The 27,327-nt window shown below is 40.4% G+C and overlaps 1 protein-coding gene across 1 annotated transcript; it reads left to right on the forward strand.

The window, feature by feature from the left end:
- On the forward strand, window positions 1-25,887 carry col5a2b (collagen, type V, alpha 2b). Its single transcript, XM_030074780.1, has 55 exons — window positions 1-343; window positions 1,260-1,496; window positions 2,426-2,656; window positions 3,702-3,718; window positions 3,819-3,851; window positions 3,963-3,995; window positions 4,340-4,393; window positions 5,155-5,247; window positions 6,052-6,126; window positions 6,220-6,264; window positions 6,577-6,630; window positions 6,909-6,962; window positions 7,367-7,420; window positions 8,125-8,178; window positions 8,273-8,326; window positions 8,979-9,023; window positions 9,127-9,180; window positions 9,409-9,453; window positions 10,275-10,328; window positions 11,167-11,265; window positions 11,705-11,749; window positions 12,000-12,098; window positions 12,282-12,335; window positions 12,581-12,688; window positions 12,826-12,879; window positions 12,980-13,078; window positions 13,258-13,311; window positions 13,449-13,547; window positions 13,860-13,913; window positions 14,014-14,067; window positions 14,185-14,238; window positions 14,462-14,515; window positions 14,735-14,779; window positions 15,492-15,590; window positions 15,731-15,838; window positions 16,105-16,158; window positions 16,701-16,754; window positions 16,907-16,960; window positions 17,083-17,136; window positions 17,290-17,397; window positions 17,735-17,788; window positions 18,315-18,368; window positions 18,592-18,753; window positions 19,150-19,257; window positions 19,704-19,811; window positions 20,161-20,214; window positions 20,413-20,520; window positions 20,858-20,911; window positions 21,054-21,161; window positions 21,482-21,535; window positions 21,729-21,836; window positions 22,314-22,701; window positions 23,336-23,526; window positions 23,924-24,163; window positions 24,529-25,887. The coding sequence occupies exons 2-55, from the start codon at window positions 1,301-1,303 to the stop codon at window positions 24,673-24,675; spliced, it is 4,686 nt and encodes a 1,561-aa protein (XP_029930640.1). The 5' UTR covers window positions 1-343; window positions 1,260-1,300; the 3' UTR covers window positions 24,676-25,887.
- Window positions 25,888-27,327: the final 1,440 nt, after the last annotated feature.

Below are 27,327 nucleotides of genomic sequence, written 5' to 3' on the forward strand. Positions count from 1 at the left end.
GCGTTTCCCAAACTAGGCTTTGGGGACCACCAGGGGCCGTTGAGATGATCTCTGGTGGTCCCGAGCAAAAGCATGAATAGGTTAATTTAACTTTAACAGCACTTTTCCCCCTCAAAGTTGATCAGATGATCATGATCATCTGATCATGATTTCTAGTGATCCTATAGATTTATTTATTTCTGTATGAGCTTTTGTTCATCTCTTCAGGTCAGTATCCTTTATGGTCTATTTTGCATCTATTTTGTGGGTTCTTGAAGTGAGACAGTTTGGGAACCTCTGCTCTAGTGGAAAGTAAAACATATCTTTGCATCATCATCCTCATCATCAAAAGCACAATACTACAGTGAGTACAGGACACTGTTGGAGCTGCTACCAATCTATCACACAACAGGAAGTTGATCAAGGATTGTATTTATCAAAAAGTGGGTGTATTCCTCTTGGAAATTGCTGCCATTTATTCTTTGCCATATAAAATATGGCTGTCATTTGTTCATTGCACTTCTTTTTGCAATTCTACACACTTTTGTTGATGGTGATGTGAATTTCCCTTTGTACATGTCTATATGTCTTTGCTTTTAGTGTTGCTTTCTATTTGAGCTCTGGCCAAAGACCTAAAGTGTTTACGTGAAAAATTAAATGAAGATGCCATTCCTGAATGATTATTATTATATGCACTGTTAGAGAAAAAAAATACTGCCAACACTGCAAGATCTCCATCTTACTAAGTCATTTACTGTAGAGTCATATTCAGTATTCAAGTTCAGTGTTTTGTAGGATGAGATAATCCCACTTGTTTCCAATGCAGGTCCAATTGTCTCAGGGTTTTTTTTTTTTTTTCTTTATAGGAACAAGTATAAATACTGTATACTGAAACAAGGCAGATCAGCCCAGTAAGATCAAGAAAATGACACCTGACTCAAGAAAATTCTGGAAACAAGTTGATTAGTATTGCAAACAAATGAGATTATCTCATCCCACTGGTAGATTTTTTACTTCATTTGAAGAAAAACACTGAATATGAAACTAAATGACTTGTTAAGATGGAGATGTTTTACAGTGTACTCTTTCTGAATGATTGCTGGCATGAAAGTAAAGCATGTTAGAGAATATTGTTAGTATTTCAGATAAAGTCATCTGTGTTTTTAAAGCGTTGACAGATGAATTTCAGGTCACACTATTTTCCAAGTATGGATTTCTTGCCATGTGGAATGCAAACCTACCCCAGATACTAATTTAATTTACCTTTTCTGTCTGTGAAGATACCTGCACAGAAAATGGAAAAGTCTACGCCAACAATGACATGTGGAACCCCGAGCCCTGTCGGATCTGTGTGTGTGACCTGGGGAAAGTGGTGTGTGAGGACGTGGTGTGTGAGGACCTCGGGAACTGCCAGAAGTCGGTGACCCCAGAGGGCGAGTGCTGCCCCGTGTGCACGGCTACAGCACCGCCAGCCACAGCCACAGTCACGCCAACTCCCAGCACAGACACAACAAGAGGTAATAATATCCTCAACAGAGCTGTGTGGGAGCCAGTGGTGCTGTTCCGCTGGGAATTAGGATGTTGCAATAGCAGAAGTAATAGGATTCAGCAGATATAAACAAAAGAGAATAAAATCAAGTACTTAAGAAATACATAAATACTTAAAAATGTACATCAATTAGAGCAATAATATGGAATATGCTGCTCATAGATGCAGCTGACAATTGCAAAATGTTAGTGAGGATGCATATATAAATTTAAATTTCAGCGGCATGTTGCTCACAGTAAAAAAAATAAATGTTAAACAAGCTGTTTGACATAACTGGAAATATAATCAGCCACTTTAACTGAAATTATCTTGCTGCATGTTGGATAATTTTGCAAAAAATTAAGGCTTCTGGTTGGTCGATGGTTCATTTACTATGATAGAAAACGGGGATGGGGGTGTGACTGTTACCTTTAGGATTATTACTGTTTGAGTAATGATTAATAGTTGTTACTAAAAAGAAATCTTGTCAAACCAGAAAAATAATCTGAGAGTGAGGCAAAATCAGTTAACTTTAAAGTGGCAATCCTTGAGGGTTTTTTTTTTTTTTTTTTTTTTTCCATTTGGTGTCCATCTTTAATCACCTGTCAATCAACAGTGTGGGCAGGACATAGAGTTTCTGTTGAGGGAGTTTCTCTTTTCTGTGTCTGTTCATTCATGGCTATCGCTGCTCTTTATTCCAAACAAACCAGGAACATAAAACGCTGAGTGTATAATATCAACCAGTGCAGAGAGTGGCAAAATGGATTTATATTTATATATAATGTTGGCGCTCTTAACATGGGCTACCAAAATATTGTTGATAAATGTGAAAAGAGAATCATATTTCTTAACACTTTCTGCACTGTTTGGATTCAGAGGAGCTGCTGTAAAACATCACAACACTGTTTCTGTCCTAAGCTGCAGCTGATGAGGAGAAGAAAGGCGACCCGTGCACGGTGGACGGCGAGCTCTACCAGCACAACGACATCTGGAAGCCGCAGCCCTGCAGCGTGTGCGTCTGCGACAACGGCGTCACCATCTGCGACGAGGTGCAGTGTGAAACTATTGCCAACTGCGAGAAGGTGGTCACACCCGAGGGAGAGTGCTGCCCCGTGTGCGACACCTTCGCCAGCGCCAGCAGGATGATCGGTGAGATGAAGCGTCCGTGCAAGTCGAGTCTTTTTACTGCATGTCTGCTGAAGTGCTGCTTCACTGCTGCTGCACCCTGTCTGCAAGAGGAATTATTTGAAAAAAAAAAAAGGTTTTGGTCTACTCAGAGATTGGATGTCACTGGAAATTACAAGGAAAAGTCATGGAATTAAAGAATTCTCCTGCTTTTTAAAGGGTGCATTAAGGTGACAAAATGATTTGTCTTTACATATATATGTATATATATACATATATATATATATATATATATATATATATATATATATATATATATATATATATATATATCTCAGCCGGGAGAACTTTTTCGCTGAAGGTGTTTTGGAAATAATGGAGGAATGAATTAATAAAATATGGATTAGAGATTTGTGGTCTCAGCTGCATATATTCAGTTACATATATATATTTTTTTAATTGACAATACCTGCTTAAAAGCATTAATTGAGTAGCAGTAGAGCAGTAGAAGAGCAAACTGCATACCGTATTTCACCAATTAATCGCCCGGCCGCAAATAGCTGCCGGGTTCTTATAAACGCCTGGGGTCTGCACGCATTTTGCGTATTAAACGCCCACCCGAATAACCGCCGGGGTGATTATTTGCATTATATGTAGGTAACCCAAAATAAGGCTACTCACCTTATTTTTGCAGAAGTAAACAGTTAGCTGCACAATAACAGTGCGGCACTTCCGTTTTCTGTCCAAATAAGAGCGCTAGCTAACGTTAGAACAAAAGGGTGTACCGTAATATTAAATCGACCGACTGAAAATATGTTGGACAGTAGCTGTCATCACGATAATGACCTGGTGCAAAAATAAATCAAGGCCTGCAGCGAATAGCCGTCTGGTTCTTTTAAACGCCCGGGGTCCAAGTCGATTTTGCATATTAAACGCCTGGGCGATTAATTGGTGAAATACGGTAATTGACATAAAATACGATGTAGGAAAGTACAAAAAAAAAATGACAATGCACTTGAAGTTGAATTATAATTCTAATTGATATATTTTTTTCTCTGTTTTCCCTCAGAAATTATGGGCTTCAAGGTAAGCCATGATTTATACTGACATGGATTAGACTTATAGAAAACATGAACATTAAATTTGATGATTAATGATAATTAAAGCTGCCTCTTTCGATTTTCAGGGACAGAAGGGTGAACCAGGTGACATCCCATATGTAAGTAAAGTCTTTCCACCATTAAACCCTGTAGACTCTGGGTTTTTTCCATTTCATTTGGACAAAATGATTCTTGGTTGGTTCAAAGTCTAAACGCTGTTTTCCTCCCAGGTGGTGGGGATCCCAGGTCGTCCAGGACCCGAGGTGGGCTTGCAGCAAAATTACTTCGGCTGCTGCTGTTTCTGCCTCCTTTGTGGCAACCTTTAATCTATATGCATAACTGCATAATGGATATGCATTAGAGAAACCAGGAGATTCACCTTCTTTATATTCATTTTGACACTAGAGGGCGCATAAATGCCACAATTCTAAACATAACTTCATTTATTTTGCTCCTTTTTATATATTAATGCTGTGCCATCTTCCTGGCAGAACACATTATGTTTTGCATTAATATGTGTTAGAAACATGTTGTTAGAAAAATCTATTATTTTCCTATTTCCCATCATTTTATGTATTCATTGATAATATTTGTGTGTATAATCCAGGGTCCTCCCGGAGCACAGGGACAAAGGGGACGCAGTGGCTTCAAAGGCAGACGGGTATGTCTGGGTGAAGGGTGCTGGAGGCCTAAAACATTAAAACTAAGTTCACAAAATAGTTCCCTCCCACACTGCACATGCACTTTCCCTCTTTACCTTCCATGACAACACTGCAAATCTGCAAGCTGTAAACACGTCAACACTGAGTAATGCACCTTTACTCCTCCTGCATGTTTGCTCTTTGCATTAGACTATAAATTTATAAAGGTAAACAGCCTGCATCTGCAAATCTTTCACGGGCCGTCATCAGGAAAATTATTTTTAATCAGTCGCCAGTAGCGAATTCCACATACATGTGATCTTTTAGACTCCATCCTCAACAGTTTGTATTCCATTTGTTTTTATTTCTTGGACTGCAGTGGACACATGATCCTTCAGTAATCCAATAATTTAACAATTTAGCTCAATTAACCTGAAAATAAACATAAGACAAATAGCCATCCAGTGAGCTAATGGACGTTAATGTTCTAGCACATATGCTGGTTAATATGGAAATCCAAAACAGCAAGACGGTGACAATTAGCTGAACAAGCTAAAGTTATCAGTAATAAAATGATCAGCCCAGAAGTTAAGCAAGTATATTCACTACTGTCCAGATGCCATGAGGTGGGTTTAGAAATGAGATCAACTCTTCATAACAGCTACAGATGATGACACAGATGGATAGTCTTTGAATAGTCTCCTCAAAGGATTAAATCATGACGTGCAGACGTATGTGCTGCTTGTCAGAAATAATATTTGCAATATGCAACCACCTCCAGGGATCCCCCGGGCCACCAGGATTTGACGGAGAGCCAGGAGTGCCAGGAAACCCCGGAGAGCCCGGACCCCCCGGCCAGCCTGCCCACCCTGGGGTGAGTTAGGAACAGAGTTTAGTTTAGTTTACAATACTTGATGTGTGTCTGCATTTATTAAGCTCCTAAAAACCTATCTTTGTTCATCAATATCACATATGTAGAGGATTCTTCCATAAAAAAAAAATCATCCCTAAGTGCTTAAAACAGCTTAAATGTAACGCAAGTCATCATTAAAAATATGTGTAACTATGAATATGCAAATAGTCCCCGCCCACCTCCCTTCCTGCTCACACACTAGATTATAACCAGAGCTCTGTTCATCAAATGAGGAAGTCCTGTCCCATGTCACTTGCAAAAACTGTAGCCTACTGTATTTGGCAATCTAACCATTAAAAATATTTCAGCGAATCTCTCACTTAAACTAATATTGCTCATGTGAAGCAGCCATTTCTAGTTGGTCTGGTTGAAAATAAAACACTCAAGCAACTGAAGGAGCTGATGTTAATGATAAGCACCTGTCCTTCAGTAGAGCAGATTGTGACAACACCTCTCTAGTCACTTTGTACAGATATAAGTCAGTATAGATAAGGTCAGATATTTTAGGGGATATATCACATAAACATAAGACAAGCACATTTTTCACATCTACTTGTCTGTTTTACATTAAAAACCTAACTGTGACCTAACTATCCATTTCACCTTTACTTCATTTAGAATATGAATAATCTCCACGTTTATTGAGCCTGGTTTGTAATGTGTAGAAAAGTCACTAATGCTCTCTTAGACTTGACTGAATCGTCTCTCTTGTACGATGGTATGAACATTATTTTGCTTAACAGTCATTTTTAATTCACCCAAAAGGGCCAGCTAGTGTCTCAGATGGCATCAGGTTTCCATGAGAAGTCCGGTCTGGCTGGGATGGTGTCTGGATCACGGGTGAGTGCTGCTCAGCAATAAATCAGATTATTAATGTCTACCCTGCACAGCTACGTGCAAATTAAAGCAAAGTGTTAATTGTCTCTATTACAGGGTGAATCAGGACCACGTGGGCCTCCAGGGTTGCCCGGAGCACAAGTATGTTTCTGCCTCTAGGAAAGAAAATATTTGATTTTGATTTGATAATTGCCTGCAGTAATCAATTGTTAAACATTAGTCATGTCAGGGGAGTTGTGCATCACTTGTAGAACAGGGTATAATGGAGTTTCATTTACAAAAGGTGACACTTTCAAAATAAGCTCTGGCAGAAAATTTAAGAGTCATGTTCTTTATTGGACCAACCTAATTATTTGGCTGACATATTAATAACACATTCACAAATTGGATCTATTTTAGGGATAATGAGCTTTGAATTTAATTTCTCATTCTTCCTGTTCCATTTCTGCTCAGGGACCAAGTGGCGCTCAGGGTGTCCCAGGAGAGGCTGGAGAGCCTGGACCAATGGTAGGAACATATAAGCGTTTACATTTTTACATTGTTCAGTTCAGTTTTAGTTAATAGTTACTTGTGTTTCTTAATTATACAAAAACAGTGATGTTGGCATTGTGTTAAATGTCCTGAATTGGGTTTCAGACAGAATAGTGAAACCGCATTTTGGTATAAAAAGTACCTGTCCTGCAATTTGCTGTTTTCCCAAGGATCCTCCACAGTAACAGACTGTACAATGAGCTCTATTTATTTATCTTTATTTTTTCAAATGTGTGTCACTTATTTGTCCCCAGGGTGGCTACGGTCACAGAGGACCTGATGGACCCCCAGGAAAGGCAGGACCAGATGTGAGTCAGCACTGATGTTATTCTTCTTCATGTACAACCTCTCTTCCTCCTCTTCCTCTTGACTGATTTTATTTCTGGACTCGCAAAACCTAATTGGAAACTTATTTCCAACATGGTCCCAAGATGTTAAAACACAAAGTAAAATGAAGAAGCACAAGACATTCAGAATCCAAACTGAACAATGTAACCCTGAAATCCAAAAACTCACCACCACAACAATTTAGGAAATAATATTCTTCTTATAATGTGCATTATTATCATGATTGTATTATTATCACCACTACTGACCTACTAGGCCTTTCTGTTACTTCTTGTTCTTCCTCTTGTTTATCAGTGATTATTACTGTTACTATTGTTATTGATTATTATCATTCCTTATTATGATTATTGTATTTTTGTCACAGGGCGAGCCTGGTCCTGGAGGTCAGCCAGGAGAAACTGGATTTCCAGGATCTGCGGTAATCAACCGTCTCAGTATTTACATGATTCATCCTAAATGATTTTTTTTTTTTTTTTTCAAACATTAATTACATTGCATTACATTTTAGGCATTTAGACACTCTCAGTCAGAGTTAGAATGACAACAACAGTCAAAGAAGCTGAAATAAAGAGCTCACCAGCAGTAGAGGCAACATGCAGAGAGGATGCAATGGGCAGAGGCAATGTTTCCACATTTACAAAAAAAGAACACAGTCAAATTTATCCATCAAACCTTGACTAGTGAAAGTCGTAGTAATCATTGTTCTTTCTTTAAATGAGAAGCCAAGAGGATTTTGTTGTTAGTTGTGTGAAACTTCTCAACTAAGGTGTTGAAATTTACAGATAAGTTTGAATTTTCTTTTAATTCCCTTTATTAATTGGATACACTTCAGTAAGCAGTCACAGCTTGTAAAATTGCCTTTCCTTTAATGATGGTGAATTGTAATAGTGTTTCAGTACAGACGAGTGAGGTGACGCATTAGTGACTGACCTGCATTTACCTCATGATCCCAAAAGGCCATCTCGCTTCAGAATAAACAAAACTAATCCAGATGACAAGCATCCTTGCCAGAACTGGATGACAGATGCTAAATGACACAAAACGCTACAACAAGAAGATCGATATAACATGAATCTTCAGAGAAACAGTCTGTGGACACTAACGGTGGGTTGTTTTTCTCAGGGTGCCAGAGGATTCCCCGGCCTGCCAGGTCTTCCAGGGCTGAAGGGACACAAGGTCGGTTGCCTCTGACAAAATTTACCAGGTGATCCCCCATGTTACAGGTTCAGTTTTGATGCGAGCAAACTTTGAATCTGTGTCTTGAAAACAGGGAAATACAGGTCTTGCTGGCCGCAGAGGCGAAAGTGGACCAGCTGGAGGCAAGGTAAGAATATGTAGCCTTATTCCGCCATTCTCAAAGTGGGGATTTTGATGAAGAAGGGATAATGAGGGGGGGCTGCTGGTTGATACACTGTCCCCTAATGCTTCCAAACTACAGTGAGCTGTGTCCTTATGTATTAGATCATCAGCTCAGAATCTGATCCTCAAGGGGAAAATGGGAAAAGAAATTCAACATATGCAAAAAGTATACCTATTGCATGATTGAATTATTGTAAAGTCTTTACTGTGAGATTTCATGAAATGTTTCAGTTAAAATCGGTAACTCATAATGAATGACCATTTATGACCATAAATCAGGCGAATTATTTTATTATTAAAAGTTCATATTTTGGGGATATTGTTTGACATCACACCTAACATTACCATACAGTTCAGTGGGTTTAACTGCTTATAGATAACTTGATTATTAAACATCTGATTTTGCTTACAAGAGTTTTATTGCAATATATATCAAATTGGGGAAAAAAAAAAAAAAGTATTGTGATGTTGGTGTCAACCACATTGCCTTGACCTAGTTGGTAAATTCATGAACATATGAGTGTTTTCCATCGCTTTAAAAAACTGCACGTTGTGAACCTGCATTGGCATAATTCCATTTTTCACGTGTGTGTATCTTTGTGGTGTGTGTTTTACAGGGTGACTCTGGCACTCCTGGTGGCATGGGACCTCCCGGCCCACCGGTATGCAAAACATCATATGAACTGATCACCACAACATTTTTATATAGAGTCAAGTGCCATTCACACAGACACTGAACCTTTTTTGTTTGTTTGTTTGTTTCAGGGACCTGTGGGTATGCAGGGAGAGAGAGGCAGAGCTGGCCCCGGTGGCCCTGTGGTAAGAAACATGACCATCCTCATCCATTTATGGAAAAAATACAATTAAATGGTGCTGCGGGATGGAGCCAATCAATAATTCATACTGGAGCACTGATAAAATATCACAAGTACCTTTATGGGAACAGAGTAAATGAAGCCAATAACACATTTTTCCTCTCTCTCTCTCTCTCTCTCTCTCTCCCCCTCTCTCTCTCTCTCTCTCTCTCTCTCTCTCTCTCTCTTTCAGGGAAAGCGTGGTACCCCTGGTCATGTTGGTAAACCAGGCCCTATGGTAAGAATTTGCAGCCATCATGACACATGACACATGGTGACATGGTAATTTAAGCAAACAAGCTGAATCAACAAGTAAAAACTATCTCAGCATGCTTGCCAGTGGGAGCATCTTGGAAAATAACGTGGATAAAATCAGTTCACCAACAATAGTTCTCCACTAGCACATTTATTGCTAACATGCAGCTTGCATATGTACATGTGCATGTGCAAGTTGCAAATTAAACCCACAATGAAGTCTAGTGTGTTTCAAAATTATGAACTCATACAACTGCAAGTAACCTGCGTTCTTAATTACAATTAGAGGGAAAAGTAATTTGTCGTGCATTACGTTTCTTTCTGAGGTGTCTTTCGTTCTAGTTTTTATCGCATTTCAGTGGCATGTGGTATGTTTAGTCATCAAAACCACCACTTGGTTAAAGTTAGGGAAAGGTTCAGTCCAATTCAGTTTTTTTTTTTTTATAGAGGTTATCTCAAGGCACTTTACAGAAACCAAACAGATATTGACCAAATCTATGGGCCAATGCAGTTTAGTTGTATGAGAACATAATTTTTTAAGACTAAGTAGTCTGCAGTGCTGAGACTCCTCACGGCATTTAGGACCTAATAAAAATCCTGCAGTCTCTTGGCCACATCAGTCCATGCATAAAAACAGTCAAAAAGCAATGTAGTGTGTTACATGTGTTTGACTTGATTTTGTGGCACCTTAGGCTGCACATTTGGACAATAAATGTTGATGCCAGCCTTAAACTTTGAACTTTGAACCGAATATGACAAGTTGAAAATACCATTGAAAACTTAACAAAATTATTTCATCCACAGGGTCCTCTGGGAATTAACGGTCTTCCAGGTTTTCCAGGTAACCCAGGAATGAAGGTGAGGTCACTCACAATCTCCTGTCATTGCAGCTTCTATGTTGTTGTTGTTGTTTGTTTTGTTTTGTTTTGTTTTTTTGTTACATGCATGGAATTGGCTTAATCTGTGCATTTTTAAGCTTAACATGAAATCTTGTAAAAATTGTAAGGAAAAATGATGGACATTAAATGCACTGACAGCACTTTATAAGCAGTGGAGCTTTTTCCTAGTATCAGATGTGAAGCACTGACAGACCTTGACAGCCAATCCCATCCATTACTGTTACTTAACAATACAGACTTACACCATTATACAAGGCTTTGGATAAAAATGAAGTTTATTGATTATTGAGTTTATTGAGTTTATTGTAAATTCTGTGTGTAACAGTGATATTTTATCCAGATAACATGAAAAACTTTCTCTAGATAGATAAACATAATTTCTGCATTAGACTAACAGAACATTAACATAAAACTCAGAAAATCAGGTTATTTTGCATTGATTTAATGCAATATTATATGTATCTCTTGGTATTAAACTATAGTAATTATTGCTGAAATGTCTCTTTTTCTGCTTTCTCTCTTTCTCACTCAGTAAAAAGCCATCTTAACAGAAAATTTGAACTAAGCTGCACATACCAGGCTTAGATAATGTTAGGTCTTCAGCACTGTTTAGCATTGCTCGTGTCTTTAAGATTTTCTAAAAAATTGTTATTAATAGTAATATTTGGATAGTGCAAAGCTTTTGAAAATGAATGGAGTCAGTGAAAAGTTCTTGGACCACGTCCATGTGAGTGTGGCTGGTGAGCTTTGTGGATAAAGAAGCGACTTCCCTGACCTGAGGCGCTCTTTCGGTGCAGGGTGAGCCAGGACCCACAGGTGTGAGAGGGTCTGAGGGACCACAAGGACCCAGAGGAGACGGTGGTCGTGTCGGACCAGCCGGCCCCATGGGAAAACAGGTGTGTGTGAAGCCAAAGGTCATTTAGAGATGGGATTATAATTATATGTAAGACAGGATTTAATAATTTAGTGTATGTGTATCATGAACCTGAGGTGCAAAGAAGACAACAGCCAAAAAAATAGAGATGACTGGCTAAGAAATTCTACTTTTAAGAAGTCCTTTCACATTTCTGTAGTAGCTGTGTCCCTCCACTATACTTCAGCACTCATCTTATATCTGGAATTACTTCCTTTGAAATAAATGATTGTGTACAAAACCTGTTTCAAGTTCATAAACTGAGTTATAATTTGACTTTGAATAGAGGAAAACTGATAGTAGAAAATAATGCATCATGAATATTTTCATTGAGGTGTGATTTAGAAATAAGGATGCTATTCCACCATGGTTTTTTCCTTTTACTTTTTTTTTTGTCTTACTTTTATTTTGTTTTTTAACAGGGTGCCGGTGGATCTGATGGAGCTCCAGGTGCCAGAGGCCAAACAGTAAGTACAAATGCATTTTGTGTATTTTGTGCCAGTCATATACAACTTAGGTTGGTTGTACTAAAACCTTAGTTCTACTGATTCTACTGATTTTTTTGCTTTTGGAAATAGTTTATTTTCACAGTTATCAGTGGACTATCCTATCGAGAGTTGTTAATAATAATGATCACAATGTTGAACAAAATGGTGAATGGAAAGATCTGAATTTTTTGCTGAAGCCATGTTTGCGCTTTGCTTCCTTCCTGCTCAGGGTCTTGCAGGCGTCCACGGTCCCACAGGTATGCCAGGCCCTGTTGGACTCCCCGGCACCCAGGGAACCACGGGAGCACCTGGACCCAAGGGCCAACTGGTACAGACTCTCTAAATCTAATCTAAGAGGTCCAGATGAATAACCCACTCACCGTATAACTTCATGTCCAGTCATTTGTATCAGCTGAGATCCATATCAGTTAACACTAAAATCCTCAGGTTTTCATTCAGTTCTAGAAAACATATCTGTTTTAATCAAGGCAATATCTTCCTTCTCTTACAGGGTGATACCGGAGTGCCTGGATTCAAAGGAGAAGCTGGACTTAAGGGAGAACCAGTAAGATGAAAACACCTTAAGTGAATATAAGATTCCCCTGATAAAACACCTTAAAAATGAATCACCTTGTTCTCTGTCACATTTTCAAACATGAGGCTGTGATTAGCCCATGTGCTGCTTGTATACCTAAATAAACAGGTGACATGATTGCTAAGTTCATTTTAAAGGTTAGGTGTCAAATGTTGGTCACCTGATTGTTTGATTGGCATCTTGGAGTGACGGATTGATTTTTCATGTGGTGTTAGGGTGAGCACGGTGCCCAGGGTGTGTTGGGGCCAATGGGAGAGGAGGGCAAGAGGGGACCTCGAGGTGATGCCGGCTCCATCGGACCTCCAGGACCTCCCGGCGAGACGGTGAGTCGACTCTCCATCAAGTCTCATAGGTTGATCTTCAGCATTCCAAAAATCTAACTTTGGTTTACAAGCTGTTTTTTGGATAATATTATGCACTAAATATTTACATGTTGTCCTATCTTGTCAATCCACTCCAGGGTGCTCCAGGAAACAGAGGCTTTCCCGGTGCCGATGGTTTACCTGGCCAAAAGGTAAACTGACTTCCTCTACAGTTACTCAAGATGACAGAATATTGCTATCTTCATCACATCCATGACAGCGATACTGAGTGTTCGATGTTTGATCAACCAGGGTGCCCAAGGTGAGAGAGGACTGCCAGGGTCATCTGGTGCCAAAGGTGCATCTGGTGATTTGGGACGCACTGGAGAGCCCGGTTTACCAGGAGCTCGGGTAAGGCACATACAACATCACACTCCAGCCTGAATTGTCTTGTCTAAGCAATAGAGAGATAAAAATGTAAACTGTCAACAGCACAGCTTTCAGAAATTTCGCATTAGGAGGAAATATAAAGACTGATCAGAGGGAGGATCTCTAATCTCGGAGCACGTTTTTTTTTTTTTTTTTCACAGGGTCTGACGGGTCTTCTCGGAGCCCAGGGAGAAGAGGGAAAGCAAGGACCAATGGTATACAGCAACTTTTTACCCTTAAGAGTGTTTTATTTTTTCCTCACTTTACCTCCTATGGCAGCTGATTCACATTCCCCAACCACAGAGTTTGCAACATGATGGCACGTTCTCATGTTCTCCATGTGCTTTTCCAGGGCGGATCAGGAGAGGACGGGAAGCCAGGCCCAGCTGGCCCTGTCGGTGGCCGAGGTGGCGCTGGACCGATGGGCCTGCCAGGACCAAAAGGCTTTTCTGTCAGTATTTCCTCACTGTTTGACCCCCATTATGTATCATGTAGTACAATGTGTGTGACTGTAAGACTTGAAAGACTAGACTTGCTAGATAATCACATTGTTCAGTAATATCACAACATCATTACAAGCTTACTAACTAGCTCAAAACAGTTATTAATTACAGCCTTCTCAATTACAAAGGTGTTTTAATACTAAGTATCTTTGGTGAAATTAAAATCGATGACTTTAAAACAATATTCATACATATTATTTATACATCTAATAGCCTTGGTAACACAACATGTGATGCTGTGTTTGGGTGTTGATTTTCAGGGCGATCCTGGGAAGACTGGAGAGACCGGCACCCCTGGCCCAGCAGGTCAAAGGGTATGTTATTTTCACCAGGGACTAACAGTAATATAATCTTCACTGGGATTCAGTTTCATGTATTAATGCTCAAAGATACTGAGTGGTGACTGTTTTTCAGGGACTTAATGGAAAAGATGGAGAGCAAGGCGCTGCCGGTCCAGCTGGCCCAGCTGTAAGCATCTTCCTCTGCTGAAATAATATCAAATAATATTCACACGTTGTTCCCATTGATCCTGTTAGCCGCTGTGTGTGTGTTGTGGCACTATGAGCCTGTTTTTCTTCTCTGCAGGGTGTTGCTGGAAAGAGAGGAGAGCAGGGACCTCAGGGATTGAGCGGTTTCCAGGTGAGCTGCATCCCATAATCACCTGAACACAAAACTTCCCAAATCTGACACCTGATTGGTGTTCTTGTTTGTCAAAATCACACAAGGAAATAGGATTTGCAGTTATATTCATGACTTCATTTCAAGATTACCAGCCTTCTTCTAGATCCTTTACAGTGCTAGAGGTTAAAGGATGGTGTACGCAGTCCATTTATCACCACTGACTGTTTGTTGTGTGTTTCAGGGCTTGCCCGGACTGCCAGGCTCACCTGGAGAGCCAGGAAAACCAGGTGATGAGGTAATGCACTTCTAATCCATTTTTTGCAGCATTTTTTTGGAACGATAATTTATTTTTTTGTTTCTGTTTGCAAAAATGTGATCAAAACTTTGAAATTATTCGCTGTGTGCTGATGCTGACTACCATAATATAGTCAGCTTGGAAACCTTCCATGTGATAATAACTGTCCTTCATTCTCTTTATATGATAATATACATTAAATATTTTTAATATCTTCAGGGTATTGCTGGAGAGGGCGGAGCTGCTGGTCCTACTGGTCCAAGGGTAAGTTCATTAAAATAGATAAGAATAGTAATGTTAATTACAAATAATATTAAATACAACTTTTAGATGGATGTGCAAGCAAATAGAAACAAATTGATGAATACAAGTTAATTAGTGCTTTTTCATCATGACCATTTAGCAGAAGTTTTTACAGAGTCCCTTTTCCGCAGTGCAAAATGCTGCTCTGTTATCGAGGCATTATCGCTCTTTTGCTTTCCACAAGCAGATTTTCCCAGCCAGTCTGAGGATGTGAATCAGCGTTTCAGTCAGCCGCCTTCCACTCACAAATCTGCTGCTCTCTTGTCAGGGCTCCCATAAATCCAGAGTAGTGCATAAACCATGTTGTAGTAGTGTAACATATAATATAATATAAGCCACTCAGCAGACAGTTGTACCTAATTCACTTTACAGTCCCATTCTGTAAAAGTGACCACAGTGGAAAACAAAAATACTCCAGTCAACCTCTGTGAAATCAAACAACTGGAAACTTTGCTGTGTAAAATCAGCATTTCATCTCTTTTAAAGGTTTTAACTTTTGCACAAAAATGTCTTGAGATACACACTAAACTTTAAAGAAAATTGTGCTAACAATCACTTCTGTATGGTTCGGCATCCATTTTCGACGTCGTGGATATCTCGTTTTAGAACGAAACTCTTCATCTCTAGTTTTCGTGAGTTGTTATACCTGTTCTCCTGCTGGTTGTCTCTGCAGGGAGAAAGAGGCACTCCAGGAGAGAGAGGTGACATTGGACCTAATGGACTGCTAGGACCCAAAGGAAGTCCAGGAACACCAGGACCAGACGGACCAAAGGTATCACAACCAACAAACCAGAGACATAAAATGCATCACCTCCTGTGTGTATGGAGTGTTTAGGGAGTAGAGGGGTTAGCTAAACTAGAGAGACTCCTTTGGTGCTGAACATTGTTCTCATCCTTTTCTTCGTCTTTTAGGGTAATCCTGGTCCAACAGGTTCTTTGGGTGAGCCAGGATCTCCAGGACTTCAGGGCATGCCAGGAGAGAGGGGCATCCCAGGACCCTCCGGTCCCAAGGGAGACTCAGTAAGTTCCAGCGAAGGAGCTATGCATCTGTCTTGCAAAGCCAAAGAGCTGCAACTGTGATCAGACAACATCAGTTCAAAACTTTATCTCCTACAAAGGGAATAATAATTGAACAGAGGTGTATTACATTTGTATTACAGTGAAGAATCTGAAGCTTAGTCCTGACCTTTGACCTTAAAAACATTCAGCAGTTTGTGATGTGTGGCTTTGACCAGAATGCATTGCGGCAGCCTCCACTGACCACTGACACTTATTATTGCTTTTAGGGTTCCATGGGAGAGAAAGGAGCTGAGGGTAAAGCAGGATCTGACGGTTTGAGGGTGAGTCTCACTGAATCCATTCAACTAAATGGCACCAATATTATAAACATATTGATTACTTGATTTTTATCTGTCACTATTTAACCTCGTCTGTCCTTTCAAAAGTCAAGATGGATCCCATCAATGATCTTTTGTGGTTTCAGTGTCTTGAAATTGTGGCAGATAGCATGCAGTATTATAGCTCAGTGGTTCTCAGTAGATATATAGAGATATATGATAGATATAGATAGACATGTATGTGTATCAGATATATACATATATATAGATAGCTAGATATCTAACACAACTTGAATAACGTTATTTTGCAAAGCCCTTTTCATGTGAAATAATAATTGTTTGCAGCCTGTGGGCTTTGATGTCTAATAAATTAAATAAATCATTAAAATAAAAACATATCTATAGCTAACTATGTCATAAAAAGCAGTCAAAATTCAACATCTCACAAACATGGAGGTCAAGGCATAGAGCCGCTGCAGCTGATAATGATGTCAGCTTCTTATACTCATTATATAATATTGTTTTTTTTTCCCTCTCCACTAAAGGGACTTGCTGGTGTTGTTGGACCTGCCGGCCCCCGTGGACCCAACGGAGAGAAGGTGAGCTCTGCAGCACAAATTGCAGCACACATTTTACACTGGCCAATAGGCTAAATCATTGAAAATGAATCTCTTTACCTGATAATTTTGTTTTTGGTTTGTCATGCTTCATCTACATACTCTTTGCTGACATAACTGCTCCTTTATTTCAGGGTGAACCCGGCCCACCTGGACCTGCAGGACGCCGAGGATCAAGAGCGGTTGCTGTCAGTAAAACCTTTCAACTGTTTTATTGGAAAAACGGTGCTCAAATGAGTAGAAACTTTTCATCATTGGTAGTTTTTCTTCTATTTGTCATTTAGTCTGTATGTGTTATGTTGTTTAACAGGGTTCCCCAGGTGAGCCTGGTCCAACAGGTGCTGCTGGCTTCCCTGGACCTCCTGTAAGTGGTCGCTATAACTGATGTCCAAAATGTACCATGTTAGCTCATGTTAAAAGATACTGCATCCACAACACTCTCCCTAAAGCTTTTCTTTAGGGAGAACATGGTTAACAGGCCTTGAGAAAGTCTTTAATGGATCCACTTCTCTCCCAGGGTCCTGATGGTCAGCCTGGAGTCAAAGGTGAAGTGGGTGAGCCAGGACAGAAGGGAGAGACAGGAGCACCCGGACCCCAGGGGATGGCCGGTAAACCAGGCACACAGGTGTGTTTTCCAAACACGACAACTTGTACTGAATGAGGTGAACGTTAAATTAAAGTTCACACCTTGGCACATGGCAGCAAATGAAGTTTCTATAGTGCTCCTACATTTTTAAAGCACCAAAAACTATGACTTTTATTCCCTTTGATTTTGGTCCTGCAAGCTAAATACAATCAGTACCAAATACAAATCCAAAATACCTTGTATAATACCCTCTTTGTCTTGGCTTACAGAGAAAAAAATCCATCCGAAGTTATGTAATTTCATACGATAAAGTTTTTTGCTTCATAATTTTACCACATCAGTGACTCTGTGTGTGTGTGTGTGTGTGTGTTTCCAGGGGCCTGTCGGTGTGGCTGGACTGAAAGGCGCCAGAGGATCACAGGGGGCAGCAGTGAGTTCAGCTCCATGTTTTGATGCATTTCTAAATTTATTTAGCAATAATAACACTGAGTTATCAGTTTTACTTTATTGGTCTTAATAACTTGGTAACAGCTCTATGAAGACCATTATTATTATCATGAGCAGCAGTCTACTGTTGGCTGTTTTTAATTAAAACTGCAATAATCAAAACCAATGAAGGTCGATTTGAGCGGGCACCACTTGCACTCAGCTGACAAAAAACATGGAATCATGAGATTTGATGGTCGAGTCGGCATGGTTATCATAAATTAAGTGCTTATTCCAAATGTCTTGTTACTTCTAAATGGAGTCTAAACGGTATTCATTTTCTTATTTTAATTATTGCAGCAGAGATAAAACTAAAGAACAGAGGCCACAATTTGGTGTTAGCATGGTGTAAATCTCATGTATTGTTGTAAATTATTATGTATTTATTATTAGCAATATTAAATCATTAACAGGCTTGTTGATTTGTTTTCTCTGACAGTGTGTTTGATTCAAGTGTCTCTTTCCAACAGGGCTCAGCTGGTTTCCCTGGACTGCCTGGAGGAGTTGGAGGACCTGGATCTCTTGTGAGTGAATGTGTTACATTATAAACCTCCAGCCACACAGACACACCATGTGTGTTTCATATGAAATGTTTGCAATCAGGTCCTCTGAAACATAGCTCATCTACTTTGTTTCCATTTTTTTAACCTTTGTCAGGAATGACTTGTCTTGTTTAACAGTGAGAAATATGTAAAGTAAAACCTGCATTTGGTGTCTGAGTCTGAGTGAGGTATGTCTGTGTGCCAGGGCTCTGTGGGAGCAGCTGGGCCTTTGGGCGCTCCAGGAAAGCAGGGCCCTGGTGGTATCCGAGGTGAGAACGGAGCCCTGGGACAACAAGGAGAGAGAGGACCTCCCGGCCCAGCTGGCAACCCAGGAGACAAGGGAGACTCTGGAGAGGACGGTCCTCCAGTAAGATGAGCTCACACTTTGCCCTCTGTTGAAATTGGGAATCATAAGTCAGTACATGCTTAAGACTCCTTTGACCAATTATTTACTTTCACTGGATGCTTATGGTTTTACCGGACTTCCTGAAAAAGTCTTACCTCCCTCACAGATTCAGTTCAGATTCTGTTGTTTGATCCAAAATTTACATCTCAGCCAGATAGCAATATCAGATACCAATATCTTATTAAAGGAATCAATATTAGACAGTAAATATTAGATAGTAAGTGTTACTGTTAGAAGGAAAATAATTCGCTGTGTCTTCCAGTGAAATATACATTCATCAGTTCTCGAAGTCGAATGCGTCGAATGCTTCTTCCTGCGCCTCTCCATGCATTAATTTGCCATGTTTTGCTCTGACAGGGTCCTGACGGGCCTCCAGGTCCTGCTGGTACCGCGGGACAGCGAGGTGTGGTGGGTCAGCCCGGAGTCAGAGGAGAGAGAGGCATGCTGGGACTGCCAGGCCCTGCTGTGCGTATAAAGTCGTTCGCTATTCAATATTCATTCAGTTGAGAGGAGAAGTATCAGAAAGGTTGAGGAAGGATGTATTGACAACCATTCAAGTCATCGTACCAACCATCAATGTATCACAATTCCTAACAGAAGTTCTACAGGGAGTCATATTTGTTAATAATCCCTCTTTTCCACGGGCACCATGAAAAAGCAAACAGGTCCAGGGCTCAATTCACAATTAAATCAAAGTTACAGGTATTAATTGGAGGAAAACTGTCACCACATACAACCATAGCCCTGAGAAAAAGAGGCAAAGTTGGATGGATAATTATTTCTCAGGCTCAGGAAAGATGATAGATGCATTGTAGGAGCAACTGAAGTTACAATAAGACAATAATAAAAAGACATTCATTAGAGTTGTGCTTTAATGATTGTCAAAGTGACTGTCAGTGTTTGTTTCCCAGGGTCCTCCAGGAAAAGCCGGAGCACCTGGAACTCAGGGCGTCAAAGGGCCTCCTGGTGTAGTCGGTTTTCCAGGAGCCACCGGTCCCAGAGGAGACGCTGGACCAGAGGTTTGTCCAGGACATCTGAATCTGTCCCTGTACTATTCACATTTTAGCAAGTTAACTTAGGCGCTAATGCAGAATGGGTCATAATGAGTATAACAGTGGAATAATTCCTTGATAACATTTTTAAGGGCAACAATGAAAAGTGTACATTTTAAATAACTTCTTCAGAAAAAGAATACTTTTTTTGAATAACACCTAATAATGAATTTTAAATGCTCATTACACAGCCCATAGAAAAGAAGACACCTCACATCTGAACAATAAGCTGTTTTCCATCCACCAAAATATTGAATGAATGTCTAAAATTTCTTCTGTATATCAGATAGCTAATTACCAATTTGTCTTTGCTCAGGGTATCGCTGGAGCAGAGGGGTCACCTGGTAAGGACGGTGTCATAGGAGCCAGGGTAAGACTAATTCCATAGGAGTAACAGAAACAAATGTGTGTGTGTGTGTGTGTGTGTGTGTGTGTATTTTAAGTGTATTACTCACTTGGTTTTTGAAGTGGCCAATCAGAAATGATGATGGGGTAACCCTAGATGGCATACAGGTGTACACACTGACAGTGGAGGTTTATGCGTGTGTGTCTCTGTGTGTGTTACCAGGGAGACAGAGGTAACCCTGGTCCAGAGGGTCTGGCTGGTGTTTCAGGCGCTCCAGGGCCTGAGGGTCCAGTGGGAATGACAGGTGGCCCGGGACAAAGAGGAGAGAACGTGAGTTACTGAACATGCAAACAGCAAACACTGAAGAAAAAACAGAGTTTTGGGGAGACTGGGTTATTGGACAAGTCAACCTAACTATTAATAAATGATGAGAACATAAAGGCTTCAAAATCATCCACAGTCCTCAGTCTGCACAACTCTTTAGCATCCACAGTAGGCAACTAGCTTCTTCTAAAAAGTAAAAAAAAAAAAAAAAAAAAAAAAAAAGATTATACAGCTCCAACAGTAAATTGAAGGCAATCTTAAAGTCATCTTCATGTTAAATACGATGAAAATTTGTCAGCAAGCAACATGGTCTAAACTGTCTCTATATTTGTTTTGACTTTAGGGTGGAAGAGGTCCGCCTGGACCCCAAGGACCTGATGGAGTGCGAGGCAAAGTGGTAAGAAAGGAATTTTAAGTTGCCTCTCGAAAAATCTCATCCATTTCTACTGGACGCATTAAGCATAAAACATATTGCACCATTTCCGGTAACACACTGTGTGGTTACGATGCCAATGCTGAATCATCATTGCCAAAATTAGGGACCCCAAGGACCGCTGGGAGAGACGGGAGCACCAGGAGATCCAGGAGAGAGGGGTCAGAAAGGACACAGAGGTTTCACTGGCCTTGATGGTTTACCAGGAACAACCGTAAGCAAAATGAATACTCACACCAGCATGATGAGCATGTTGTTGCTTTTTTTAAAAGTAGTGCAAGGCAAGTTAGCCAACAGTCAAAACAGTAACAATTTGTTCTTCACTATGCAGACAGCTTGTAATATGACTTAGGTAAGACTGATACAGACAGTTAGTCTTGAAGCTGGTTTAAGTGTATTTATACATAAAAATCTACCCCAGTGTAGTTTAAAAGCCGAACGGTCTTCACCCTAGTTATTTTATGGAGGCTTTTATTTTGAAATATAATGGACTGAACTTATCAAATAATGTAATCTCATGCTTCTCTGTTTTAGGGATCCACAGGTGAGCCAGGACTTCCTGGTATTGTAGGACCCGCTGGACACAGAGTAAGTGCCTAAGAGTAGGACTCAGTGTGATCCCAAGTCAAGTAAAGTCACATTTATTTCCATAGGGCTTTTTTATGGTCAGGTTCATCCTTTACAGAGACACAAAAACAACAAACAAAAATGTCCACACATGTACTATATAAGCTCTGCCTGTCTTTTACTTAATTAATCTCCCCATGTCCAAACACATCAGGGTCCTCCAGGAGTGGTGGGACCCCCTGGCAAGGAGGGAAATGCTGGACAGCCTGGACCCATGGGCCCACCTGGAAGCAGAGGAGCCAGTGGAGATATCGGACCAGAGGTGAGAGAATGTTGCATGGAAAGTCATGTAATTTTGAAAGGTCTGTTCCAGAAAGGTAAATTTAGGAAAGTTAATAAATGATTATTGGGTTAGGGTTAGGGTTAGGGTTATTGGGATAAGGCATGACATATCCATAGCCAGTCTCAAATTTAAAAAAAAAAAAATTGACCAGTGAATCAGCAAAGGTAATGTTTGTTCATCACTGTGCTGGGTTCTTTGTGGAAGGTTCACTTTCCTGACAGAATAATAAACTTCATGACCTATGAATCTGAAGTGTGTTAAAAAAAATTCTGGTCAAAGAAAAAATAACTTCTATTAAATTTTTTTAGGTCATGGAAATTAAAGTTAATCACATAACTGACTAGATGTTCTTTGATGTCTAGTCAAAGAACTACCCTGCAGCTCACAGAAGACAACCAAATACATAACTAATCACATCTTAATACATTGTGTTCATGTCTCTCCTTTCTCTGTCAGGGTCCACCTGGTGACCCTGGCCCCCCTGGCCCTCCTGGACCACCTGGACCCCCCACAGCTGCCGCGGAGGACCTCTTCGGCGGCCCCTTGGATTACGGAATTGAAGAAGGCGCACCAGAGGCCGAGGAGTTCAGCGAGTTCCACGAGTTCCACGAGTTCAGCGAGGTCAGCGACGCCGCTGCCGATCCTCCTCCCCCTCCCGAGTTCAACGAGGACGAGGCCCGTCCCAACAAGGCCTCTGTGGTGATTCGTGCAGACACCGGCATCCAGGCCACGCTGAAGACGCTCAGTGGACATCTGGAGACCCTCCGCAGTCCTGATGGCAGCCAAATGAACCCTGCAAGAAGCTGCCAGGACATCAAGCAGTGCTACCCTCTCAAACAGAGCGGTGAGGCTTTACATTTTCTTTTTTCTAGTTGTTCAGTGTTTCATATGTTTTTTTTTGTTTGTTTGTTTGTTTTTTTGTCCAGATCTCCATTAGCTATCACCAAAATGACTATTCTTCCTTGCTAAATAATTTTTAAAATGTGTCCCAAGAAACATTGAAGCTAAAGTAACGAAAATTGCTGAGGGTTTAGTTAAGTGAAGACCTTTTACACTCTACTAACAAATATGTGAACAATGGGTGTATTCTTAATGGTTGACTCTCCATGGCTCTCATAGTCAGCCTGAGTCTACTAAATTGTTAAGTCCACGTTTTTTTGTCAATTGAATCTAAATGTTCTGTGTTTTCACAATTTCAGTTATTGTAGCTTTAGCGATCTGGCAATTTTCAGATACACTGGATACAAATGAAGATTAACAAAATAAAGATAGTGCTAAAATAATTTTTAAGTAGATAATAAACTGAATAAAGAGTGGCTTACCATCTTTTTTGACTAAAGTGACTAAACACGTTTTACAAACCTTCCCCCCTTAGTTATCTTCAAGAAGAAGGTGTGTCACTGTATGTGCTTATTGGACATTCGGTATCTTCAGTATATTCAGTATAGTATTAATAACTTTTAATGTGTTTATTGTAGGTGAATACTGGGTTGATCCAAACCAGGGAAGCACAAAGGATGCCATCAAGGTCTTCTGCAACATGGAAACTGGTGAGACCTGCATCTCTGCCAACCCAGACAGCATTCCCCTCAAAGCCTGGTGGACCAAATCCACTCCCACCGCCACCAAACCTGTCTGGTTCGGAGCCGACATCAACGGAGGAATCAAAGTAAGCAGCCATCAGCTTTATGTGCACATAAATTAGTATGCGCGAGTCAGTTTGTGAGCATTTAGAGAAATTAGTTTTTCATACATTTTTGAACTTTATATTCAGACTTTTAACAGTATTTATCATAATAGGGGGCAATAAACTGTTTTCATTCAATTGTATATTTTTGAAAACCTTTTCTGATGTTAATTTTCTAACTTTAACTTTGTAAAGACCCAGACATTGGAGCAGATAACCAATGATTACCTATGTTTTTGTCTTTCTAAAAATGATTTTAGCTTGTGAGAGATTCTGGATGCTTTGTGATCTTTTAATCCAACTTTTTCAGTCTGGCCCGTCGACAACAAAAGTCTCCTGCCCTGGGTGTAATCATGTCAAATTGTTAATATGATTTCAGTTCAGCTATGGAAATGCAGGGGAGCTGCCTAACGCAGTGGCAGTCCAGCTGAAGCTGCTGCAGGTTTTGTCCAAAGAGGCGCACCAGAGCATCACCTACCACTGCAGGAACAGCGTGGCATATAAAGACGACAAGAACAACCTGAAGAAAGCTCTCATCCTCAAAGGGTCCAACGGCCAGGATCTGAGAGCGCAGGGCCCCAACCGTCTGAGATACACTGTCCTCGAGGATGGCTGCTCAGTAAGTCCTCAATGGGTCCTCAGTCTGCATTAGAGCTTGAATTGGGCATAATTTTTTCAACCCGATCCTGACTGTTGCTGAGAAAACCCTGACCCAAACCCGACAAACAGTAGCCAGTACCTCAGTTATACCCAACATTTATGTTTAGGGTTCAATTTTATCCTTACAGGCCCGGGTGCTTGAAATCTCTGCCATGTCCAAACCTTACAGTCAGGTCCCACTGGGTTTGGACAGCTATCTCAAGCTCTAATGTACATGCTTAATTGAGAAGTATTCTTTTATTTGCATGGAGAAAGGTGTGCATTACCTAAGTGTAAGAGCAAAAGGCAAGCTGTCCTGATGTATTTGTCTTTGTTTTCACTCAGAATTCAAATGGCGCATGGGGCAAGACAGTGCTTGAGTACAGGACTCAAACTGCGGCCAGGCTGCCCATCAAGGACATGGCCCCCATGGATATTGGCAAGGCTGATCAGGAGTTCGGTGTGGAGATCGGACCAGTGTGCTTCTCATAAAACACAAATCCCCAATGCAAGAAGGATATAAGTGGCCCTTTAACTGAGGAGTAACATCATGATTTTATAGAATATGGATAAACAGCTCCTCGTTATGTAAAGATTAAAAATACATGTGCTGGATTAAATTTCATTGAATGCAGTGCCAGTCGCTGTGGAAGGGTTCCATGTTTATAATGTCATGTGGAAATTGGACGGTGCTACCTCTGCTAGTGCTTCCATCAGTGTCACAAATGCCAAGCCAGGCCGTGTTGGTTTCACCGATACGACTGGCCAGCAGGCGGGATCGAGTATGAGCATAAAAATGTACGATTGTAAGATGTTTCACGCTGCCCATTCTTCTCACAGGATCGCATTTCCCATTAAAGCTGTTGAACTATTTGCTGTGTTGGCCAGCATTAAGGTGCACAAGAAAGCCGTATGAATGGCGTTGATACTGACATAATTTATTCATCTTTCAATAAATCTATAATCTGCCTGGCACAAATACTCTGTGGGGAAATGCATGCAGATGCTGGAGGTGCTCGATTCAAAGTGAAGTGCAAAAGGCTTGAAAACTTGCATGAACTGGAAAAACAGCCAGTGCTTTTGAAGATTTAATGAGTTATAGCCTCTTTATTCAGCAGTCACAACCAAGCCTGAATAAAAAATGTGACAGATTCCGATAAAGGCTATATAGCCAGACATGTTTAGAGTGAATAAAGACATTCAAACTCATTGATTTTCCAAAAGTGCCATTTTTTCCAGCAAATGCATAGCAGGAGGCCTACATGGGCAGGAGTTTATATGGCAATAACTGTAGTTCTTAATATTTTATGGAATTAAAGGAAAATCATGAAAAACATGCTTGAACCTAAATTATTAAGTTCTGTGCAAGAACTCATTTACTCTTTCAACAAAAAACGTGTTTATCTCCTTTTTAGACTTGTTAAACTGTAAATGCAACATGCAACTGTAAATTGCCAAATATTTGTTTGTTTCTGTGGTTTATTGATGTGAGAATAAATGTATGTCTGTCTTCAGATTGACTGTGCTGTTCCCAGGGGTGAAACTAAAAAAAATGTTGAGAGAAGTGTCTGGCTGTCCTGAAAATCAGTTTGCCACAGTATGTAGATAAATAAACTCATTCACTTTACCTTGCATTGAGAAAAAAGCAGGTTTATGCTGTCCTGAGTGAAAAGTATGAATGCCAAAATCTTGCTCTGAATATCACGATCCACATTTCCACACCCATGTCCTCTGACCAAAACTAAACTTGAGGGACAGATATTTGATATTTCACTGACCTTTTCACAGCCGTCATTTTGACATGAAATAGCAAGGAAGCACGTGTTATTGATGACATTAAAGTTATATTCAATTGAATATAACTTTATTGACTTGTTTTTCAATTCCTTCAGGACCAGCCATGTTACTAGCAGGTCAACAGACCAGCTAACTAGCTTAACGATATAGCCTATAGCCTAGTATGGCTAATTTGAATTTAGAGGGTCAGTTAGGCTAACTAGCTAACCCAGCTAACTTTGTATGGCCCAACTGCATTAAATTTATTTATTCATTTGTTTATTTATGTGTTTATTTGCAAGAGCGAGGCTTCATAAATGGTGTACCTATTTCCTTTTTCAATGGGCTAGTCCAACACAATTTTGCCAGAACTAGCCTACTGTAGGTCATTGGCTCCGCCCACTGAGGTTTAACTCAACCAATGAGATTCTCTCTGCCTCAAGCAGAGCACCTTATTTGAGAAATGTCAACTAAAACTACAATCTGCTGTAGACTGCTGCCCTGCAATCTGTTGGTTCTGCGTTACCCTCTTGTGGACGCTGGTTGTAACTACAACAAATTTGAAGATGAAAGTCACGGGTTGCAAAACAGACTAAAATTCTCATTGTTTAAACTTCTCTTTTATCTGACAATTCATCTGTCCATCTACCTGTCAATCAATTTATCTATAGGCTGAAGGAAGTGGAGGGTGGAGCCCCCGTCTCATTTTTTAGCTTGAGATCACACCCAGGCTTTTCTCCAACATTTAACTGTGTGTGCATGTGTGTGTGTGCGTTTGCGTGTGTCTCCATGCATGTGGTGTGCAAGCGAAAGAGAGGGAGAATGAGACAGAGGGAGAGAGGGCATCCTTACAGGAAGACAAAGAGCCAGAGTTCAGGCAGCATATGTTTCTGGGTCGACCTCTCCTCTCTCCCAGCGGTGAAAGACGTGACACTCTCACCGTTTCCTGCAGCCCGGGCTCGGCCCACATCTGTCGAGGCGGTCATTTTTAGCCAGGGCTGCTATTTTCATTTTGATGCAAGGCGAATTCTGGGAGAAATTGAACATAGTGAGGGAGAGGTTACATCTGGTGGTGGTCAAAATATTTTCAGAGGCACCGGGATCGTACAGTTTTACACTATCCAGCAGTGGTAGTGCACAACTTCTAAATTCAGTTAGTGAGGGAGTATTTGTGCATATGCTCTTTAAGTAACACAGTCTTTCACACACATTCATGCATACCTGTGAGCTGTTGATACTAACACAGTTTACTACAGCTGACCATACTTGCCACGAGATGCGTGCAAAACACAGATCTTCATCACACAATTGCATTATCTTTTACAAAAAAAATAATACTAAAGAATTGGACTCATCTAAATGGAGACA

The sequence above is a fragment of the Myripristis murdjan genome, chromosome 2 (genome assembly GCF_902150065.1).
Source record: "Myripristis murdjan chromosome 2, fMyrMur1.1, whole genome shotgun sequence".
Taxonomy (NCBI): Eukaryota; Metazoa; Chordata; class Actinopteri; order Holocentriformes; family Holocentridae; genus Myripristis; species Myripristis murdjan.